The sequence below is a fragment of the Poromitra crassiceps genome (assembly GCF_964638095.1).
Source record: "Poromitra crassiceps genome assembly, chromosome: 3".
In the NCBI taxonomy this organism is placed as follows: domain Eukaryota; kingdom Metazoa; phylum Chordata; class Actinopteri; order Beryciformes; family Melamphaidae; genus Poromitra; species Poromitra crassiceps.
This window is the reverse complement of record NC_139625.1, coordinates 9,880,172-9,889,053: the sequence shown is the minus strand read 5'-3', so window position 1 is coordinate 9,889,053 and position 8,882 is coordinate 9,880,172. Positions and strand designations below refer to the sequence as shown.

Sequence of the window (8,882 nt, the reverse complement as noted above, 5' to 3'; positions counted from 1 at the left end):
CTCTGCCAGCACATCGGTCCAGAGGGCGGGCTGCTCCGGTCCAGCCCAGCGTGGGGGTGGTGGTGGCTTCCGGGCTGCCTGCTCCAGCTTCACGCGCCTCCCGCCACACGACAGAACATGAGTGGTCTCTCTCTGTCTCGAGCTGCTGCCTCTTCTGCTCTGCACGGCGCGCACCAGGTGCTCCGCGGTGCGCTGCCTACTGCGCGTGCTGGGGGGAGGTTCCTCCTCCTGCAAAAAGTGCTGCTGCTGCTGCTGCTCCTCGCGCCACTCAGAAGCAGATTAATATAGTGCCAAAGTCATGCCCTCTTCCACCATTCATTTTACAGAGTTTAAACCAATAGATTTAATTGGTCAAAGTTTGACCAATGGGTTGACCGTCAAACCAAGCTATAGACCAAATCAGCGGGATGTTTACATTTACTTCCGGGTACCCCTGAGGTCCACACATTATAATGGCGGTGGACGGCACAAACTGACGTGTTGAAGACAAAAACAGACAAAGAAGACAAAAATGGTTCGTCCGTGTTGTGTTGTTGTTTAATATCATTCATAACAACACTTTCACTAACGACCAGACTAGCTAATTTACCTGTTGGACCAGACCAGAGTAGACTTGACGCTAAATTAAATTAACGTGGCGTCAGTAGCGTTAACGTAACCTCGCATCACCAGGCTCTTCTACGTTAATGAGTCTGCAAAACAGCGAGTTTGACAGACAAACAAACGTTATTAGCTAGCTAACACTACATAAAACAAACACAGAAGAAAGGCGCGTCGGACAAGCATGTTTACCAACCGTTTAACCAATTAAATTGAAAGTAGTCGCCGAAAACAACGAGAGGGTTTGACAGCATTTATTTGACAACACGCACATTTAAACCTGCCGCCTTCCCCAAGTGGTACCCGGAAGTACATTTGTTTACATGGTGACGTCACGGTGATTTGGTCTATTCAGATATATTTAGAATCAGGAGAGACCACATAACATTTCACTTGAGCCAAAAATAAAAAAATAAATTCTTTATCCATTTTGTTTTAAAGTTTTGTTCAGAGTGAAATGTTATATGGTCTTTTCTGATTCTAATATAGCTGAATTGCTTGGTTTCCCGGGACGTCTGTCCCAGAGTCTTATGGGTTCCCAGATTATGACATGTAGGCTATAACGTTGATACACATTATAGAAATGTGATATGTACAGTAGGTTTGCACCGCCCGTGTTACCTCCGGCTTGGTCGGATGTCCATACAGGCACGACTGGCTGTGTCTGGAAGCCGGATTGAGGGTAGGCCTAACCCTAACTAGCTTTAAATTCCTTACTTGTGGCTATGCAGTGTTCTAAGCAGACCGGATAGCAGATGATAGAATGCTCATCCATTGAGACTTGATCCTTTTGCCAAAGACTTGAGACTTGAATTAACCATTGCGACCAGCCTGCTACTGTCAGTTTAAAAGCGTCAGTGCTCTTAGTTCAATGTAGCCTGCAAAGGGTAGTTGGCTCCTTTTAACACACATTTCAGAAACACAGCAATGGACTGAACCATTTTTATAACCTTTATGTATACAGGGTCAGTCTCACTGAGAGCAATGCTCTCTTTTTCAGGAGCGCCCTGTTCACGTTTACACACATATACCTGGAAGCTGACCAGTACAACCTGGTAACTGAGCAGCTCCACTGGAGGACCTTGCTCAAGGGCACCTCAGTGGTGGTAGTTTTGTTTTTGATTTTGGTGTGAACTGTAACATTAAGGCACTTTTTGGGGGGGGGGGGCAAGATGTTCCCAGTACCAGACACCAAAGTGAGAGAGAGTGTAAAAAGGCCTGAGGCAATGCTTAGGTGTTACTGGCTATTGTCTAGTAGTAATCGCTGCTTCTGGACAACATTGCTCAAACATGACTCATCTCTTGCGATACAGAAAACAACGAATCACCTCCAAAATCGGAATCAACGGAAAGAAACGACAACAGGGACGCTTTGAAGCAGTGTTTTATTTACTAGCAAGCTGAGAGGTTGATCGGTTCTTTAAAAGTCCGTGATCCTGCGGAAGGAGCCAGTCGTGGCGCAGGTCGCTCCCCAGTCGCTGAACTTCCTGTACTCGCCGGGCCTCATGAAGTACTGGCGCCCCCTGTAGTTGGGGTGTTCATACAGGGTCCAGTAGCCTTCCATGACATTGCAGGAGGAGATGTCGCGGCTGCGGAAGCGCTCCTGGACCGACTCACAGTCGTCGTTAAACTCCAGCATTTGGCCCTGGAAGTCGGGCCGCTCGTAGATTCTCATACGGTAAGGCCCTCCGCTGGTCTGCTGGGACAGTGGCAAAATACAGGTTAACACAGGTCAACTGACAGAGACTGCCTGAGCTACAGGTTAACACAGGTCAACTGTCAGAGACTGCCTGAGGTACAGGTTAACACAGGTCAACTGTCAGACTGCCTGAGCTACAGGTTAACACAGGTCAACTGACAGAGACTGCCTGAGCTATAGGTTAACACAGGTCAACTGTCAGAGACTGCCTGAGCTACAGGTTAACACAGGTCAACTGTCAGAGACTGCCTGAGCTACAGGTTAACACAGGTCAACTGTCAGAGACTGCCTGAGCTACAGGTTAACACAGGTTAACTGTCAGAGACTGCCTGAGCTATAGGTTAACACAGGTCAACTGTCAGAGACTGCCTGAGCTACTGCAGGTTAACACAGGTCAACTGTCAGAGACTGCCTGAGCTATAGGTTAACACAGGTCAACTGTCAGAGACTGCCTGAGCTACTGCAGGTTAACACAGGTCAACTGTCAGAGACTGCCTGAGCTACAGGTTAACACAGGTCAACTGTCAGAGACTGCCTGAGCTACAGGTTAACACAGGTCAACTGACAGAGACTGCCTGAGCTACAGGTTAACACAGGTCAACTGACAGAGACTGCCTGAGCTACAGGTTAACACAGGTCAACTGACAGAGGCTGCCTGAGCTACAGGTTAACACAGGTCAACTGTCAGAGGCTGCCTGAGCTACAGGTTAACACAGGTCAACTGTCAGACTGCCTGAGCTATAGGTTAACACAGGTTAACTGTCAGAGACTGCCTGAGCTACAGGTTAACACAGGTCAACTGTCAGACTGCCTGAGCTATAGGTTAACACAGGTCAACTGTCAGAGACTGCCTGAGCTATAGGTTAACACAGGTTAACTGTCAGAGACTGCCTGAGCTATAGGTTAACACAGGTTAACTGTCAGAGACTGCCTGAGCTATAGGTTAACACAGGTCAACTGTCAGAGACTGCCTGAGCTATAGGTTAACACAGGTTAACTGTCAGAGACTGCCTGAGCTATAGGTTAACACAGGTCAACTGTCAGAGACTGCCTGAGCTATAGGTTAACACAGGTTAACTGTCAGAGACTGCCTGAGCTACAGGTTAACACAGGTTAACTGTCAGAGACTGCCTGAGCTACAGGTTAACACAGGTCAACTGTCAGAGACTGCCTGAGCTATAGGTTAACACAGGTCAACTGTCAGAGACTGCCTGAGCTATAGGTTAACACAGGTCAACTGTCAGAGGCTGCCTGAGCTATAGGTTAACACAGGTCAACTGTCAGAGACTGCCTGAGCTATAGGTTAACACAGGTCAACTGTCAGAGGCTGCCTGAGCTACAGGTTAACACAGGTCAACTGTCAGAGACTGCATGAGCTATAGGTTAACACAGGTCAACTGTCAGAAACTGCCTGAGCTATAGGTTAACACAGGTCAACTGTCAGAGGCTGCCTGAGCTACAGGTTAACACAGGTCAACTGTCAGATACTGCATGAGCTATAGGTTAACACAGGTCAACTGTCAGAGACTGCCTGAGCTATAAGTTAACACAGGTCAACTGTCAGAGACTGCCTGAGCTATAGGTTAACACAGGTCAACTGTCAGAGGCTGCCTGAGCTATAGGTTAACACAGGTCAACTGTCAGAGGCTGCCTGAGCTACAGGTTAACACAGGTCAACTGTCAGATACTGCATGAGCTATAGGTTAACACAGGTCAACTGTCAGATACTGCCTGAGCTATAGGTTAACACAGGTCAACTGTCAGATACTGCATGAGCTATAGGTTAACACAGGTCAACTGACAGAGACTGCCTGAGCTACAGGTTAACACAGGTCAACTGTCAGAGACTGCCTGAGCTATAGGTTAACACAGGTCAACTGTCAGAGGCTGCCTGAGCTATAGGTTAACACAGGTCAACTGTCAGATAGTGCATGAGCTATAGGTTAACACAGGTCAACTGTCAGAGGCTGCCTGAGCTACAGGTTAACACAGGTCAACTGTCAGAGGCTGCCTGAGCTACAGGTTAACACAGGTCATTGTCAGACTGAGCTACAGGTTAACACAGGTTAACTGACAGAGACTGCCTGAGCTACAGGTTAACACAGGTTATTTTTGTAATTGTAGATTTGTAATTGTAAGCAAATTAAAAATAAATAAAAAACATTGACTTTGTTGCAAGGACACTTAAAGGAACACTCCGCCCATTTTCAACCAGCTTTGTATCATTAGAACATCAGTAGTATATCAGAAAACTGTAAACTGTTTTGAAGTCTGTCATTTAATTTGACAGTTATTGAGTGTTAAAGTGTGGACCAGTGACATCACTGGTCCACACTAACTCAAATTAATAACTCATTAACTCAAATCAACTCTCAATAACTGTCAAACTATTCATCATTCAGCTAGTTTGACAGTTATTGAGAGTTGATTTGACTTAATGAGTTATTAATTTGAGTTAGTGTGGACCAGTGATGTCACTGGTCCACACTTTAACACTCAATAACTGTCAAATTAAATGACAGACTTCAAAACCGTTTACAGTTTTCTGATATACTACTGATGTTCTAATGATACAAAGCTGGGTGAAAATGGGCGGAGTGTTCCTTTAATAGTTATTTATATATATATATATATATATATATATATATATAAAAGAAAACACATTTTCTGACTCAATGTCTGTTAAGTATGAATGGTCCTATGTTGTTGTTGGTTTTCAAAATAAAACCAACTCTGCTCTGCTATAAAATAAGGAAAATGTCACTTTTGCTTTAAACCCTGGAAGTGTAATGCTTTGGAATCAGAAGTTTTGTGTTTAAGGCACTATAAATATTCCAGAAAGTCTAGACTATCCAAACAACTATCCAAGATAATCTTTCAAATCAGTTGAAAATATATGTTTTTTTCTCTCTCGATCTCTAGTTTATTCATTTAAAATGTATTTTGGACCTCAGCTGACGCAGGGCAGTGTGTTAGGTGGCCAAAACAAGCAAGTCTGTGAACCTTGTCAAAACACACTGTGCAGTAACTCTTGCCTCCCAGAGACTCACGTAAGAAAAGGTACGGCAGGAGCGGATGGTGTCGTTGTGGGCCATCCAGCGCTGGTACTCGGGGTACTCCCCTCGGGTCAGGACGTACTGGTAGCCGCTGTAGTTGGGTCTCTCATACAGCACCCAGCAGCCACTCTCCACCCGGATGGAGTTACAGCGGCTGAAGTGGGGGTGCATGTCTGCGCAGTCCGAGTCGCACTCGTAGGAGCGACCCTGGAAGTTCTTGTCCTCATAGAAGATGATCTACAGAAAAAAAGGCAGAGGGAGTCAACTCCCAAATGGGTCAAAGTCAGAGTTGGGAACATCTTGAAATAAATGTGTCTTTTCCCCCCAAACGTTGTATGTTTGTACACATTTCTAGTAATTGTACAGTTAATTCTCATATTCATTTTCGTAAGTTAACGTAGGGGTGGTTTGGGACATCCACCTCCCAATTGAAAGTAGCCTACCCAGTATAAATTATAATTATATGTATTTAGTGTACTGCTACCTCAAATATTATTTTATAGAATGATCTTAGTAAACATATAAGATTGCATACACAAATGCTTTATATATATATATATATATATATATATATATTTATAAAATGGGTACCTCAAATCAAGCAATCTGATTGGTTCACAGCCATTGTATAATTCCAGTAACCGAGTTCAATAACCCATGGCCATGGGTTATTGGTTACCATGGCAACTCTCTTACTAAATGGCAGCGCTGAGCTCGAGCCAAACAGCTTTCTCCTGATCTGCTGTATGGAGGGTCACTAGTCCTTCAAGTCTTTGTACAATGAGTCATTATGGACGCATGATGGCACAACTCTCTTACTAAAAGTACGTTACTTGGTGTCGGCATATGGCTCTGGGGCCGGTTGACACTGGTCTTAACTGCCTGTAACAGAGATCTCCGCGGAGACCTTTTTGACCGTCATCGTCGTAACTGCGGTCAACTGAGCCGTGTTCGTCGTAACACCGCCAGTTCGCTGTCTTTGAAAGCACGACGTTAGATTATAACTAACTAGTTGTGTGGCTTAGCCTTCCAAAATGTTGCCGTTAGTTTTTTAGAAGTTAATACATAGAATTGGGAACGTTACATTCAATTTCATTCAGACTGTCTTTCTGGCTCAATCGCCGCCATTGGTGCAACCGGCCCCTGGTCGGGCTTTGCTCTCAGCAAGCGCCAGGATTGGCCAATGTCGACTTCAGTCTCCAGAACGATCCAATCAAATCACCCGCACGTCTATCTTCTTGCTAGAGGTCCCGCCTTCAGTAGTGTTTCAACTGACTATCAGAATAAAATGCCAGTCGGACTTATAGTGTTATTATTATTATATTATTATACTTGGAACCCTTTTAAAAAAGCAATATAGCACTCGAGCAGCGTGTGTTGTGAAATATATCACACTCGGCCTGCGGCCTCGTGGGATAACAGCTTATCAGTGTGATATATTCAACACAACACACTTGCTCTCGTGATATATTGCTTAAATATATATATATATATATATATATATATATATATATATATATATATATATATATAGTATAAATACATCAATATATAAAATAAAATGATAAAAAATCCAAACGGAGATACCTGTTTTTGCAAATGAACTCTTCTATATATATATATATATATATATATATATATATATATATATATATATATATATATATATATACTGTATATATATATATATAAACATAAACTATATATAGTTTGAATTTTAGTGCAGTTTTTGAATTACTCCTTTAAACAGTAGAGAGGAAATATAAAGGGTATATCATTCCCAAATAAATGATTTCGTTGTACTTTACCTTACTCATCCTGCACAGACAGCTGAAGCCCTTCTCCTCACTGTAGCAGAGACATGCGGCACTTTTATAAAGCACAATCCAGAGGTCATCGGATTAGACGTTTTGTTATTTTAATGAGCGGGGATTTAGCGCTTTTGCCACCCTGCCAAGAACTTGATCCATCCACACAGATAGAAACCCTGAATCATCAATGCAGATGGCCTAGCCTGGCACATTATTCACTCTCCTCTCTGTTTAGACCATACTGTACGTCTCACAGCTAAACTAATCCACAGTGTGGTGTGTGGATGCATGTTTAGGCGTGGAATGCTTTAGATAATAATAACAATCATTTTAGGCCATGCAGGCATATCGGGCTCACTGTAAACCATGGTGGGGAATGGTAATGGTATTGCGGTCAATATCTATTCCTCTGACCAACTGTACCAGCTTTGTCTGACAAAACAATGTTGGTCAGTGCAGTTCACATTTCACAATATACAGTCTTTTTTCTTTTCAGTTTTCTTCTTCTTCTTCTTTTGTGATCGTTGCGATCAAAACTGCTTGATTTTGCCACAGCTCGTGTCCACAACTGCAATGCAATTTGTGAAGTTTTATCTGACATTTTGTGGGAAAATTGCAAGTTGAGGAGGCGAAATGCAATTGTTTGTTCTAACTAGGCCTACTGAAGAGTAGCCTAATATCTAATCACTTCCTATGATAATAAGCATTCGATAGCTGGGAATATTTTAGTTAAGTTGTGAAGCTAAAGAACGATGGACTCAGTTTTTCTTTTTCTTTTCCCATGTCTGTCTGTCTATTTCTCCACTTCTGGTCTTTCCCTTCCTCTCCATCTTTTCCTCCATCCTCTCTCCCTTGCTTTGCTCGCTTTTTCTTCTTTGTTGTTATACACACGTGTGCACGTACACACACACAGCGAGAGAGAGAGAGAGAGAGAGAGAGAGAGAGAGAGAGAGAGAGAGAGAGATTTTCTCATGGTAGAAAAGTCTGGCTTTCCCACAGAGCCTGCTATTGGTCCATGATCGGCCAGCTGCAGGATCACTGGAGAGGTGACCTGTCAATCACACCCAAAACAGTCTTTTCTATCGTCTATTTTACTCTTGGCTCATTTTTGACTTTGAACAACTCCCCTTTAGAGCCAGCCTCAAGTGGCCATTCGAGGAAGTACAACTTTTATCACTTCCGCATAGGCTTCATCTGTCCAACCCCAAGCTTGCCGCCTGGTCTATCAGCAGCGTATTTAGCCATGCAGTCTCTTGCCCTCACAGACCTGATGTGATGGCATTGAACATATCCCGGTACTTAAGCTACGACTGAAGTTTGTCAGGGTTCCACAAGTCCAGGGTTCAGTTCAGCCCGGACAACATGTAGCAAACAGTTTATTTCAACGGAAACGGCGCTACTGTGAACACCCTGTTGTGTGATGCAAGCATTGAACCTATCGGTTGGATCCACTGTGCACTGCCTCTTTAAACGGCAGCGTTTATATAAATGTCACTGCTGATTTGGTAACACCTCTGATACACCCACCAAATGAGAGACAACATACCTCACGATCACTGAGGCGATGCGATATGCATCTCGATTTCCAATTATATGCAGCAACTACTGATGCGATACGATACAACTCAACCCATATTGGCGGCACAGTGGCTCAGTGGTTAACACTGTTACCTCACAGCAAGAAGGTTGTGGGTTTGAATCTAAACCCCGGTCCTT

At 43.7% G+C, this 8,882-nt stretch overlaps 1 protein-coding gene across 1 annotated transcript; it reads right to left on the bottom strand.

The window, feature by feature from the left end:
- Positions 1–2,020: 2,020 nt before the first annotated feature.
- LOC310772954 (gamma-crystallin M2-like) lies at positions 2,021–7,172 on the bottom strand (the record flags this gene model as incomplete). The annotated part of the gene is made up of 3 exons (XM_083632910.1): positions 2,021–2,296; positions 5,350–5,592; positions 7,164–7,172. 3 exons carry the CDS (start codon positions 7,170–7,172, stop codon positions 2,021–2,023), a joined length of 528 nt encoding a protein of 175 aa, XP_083489036.1.
- Positions 7,173–8,882: the final 1,710 nt, after the last annotated feature.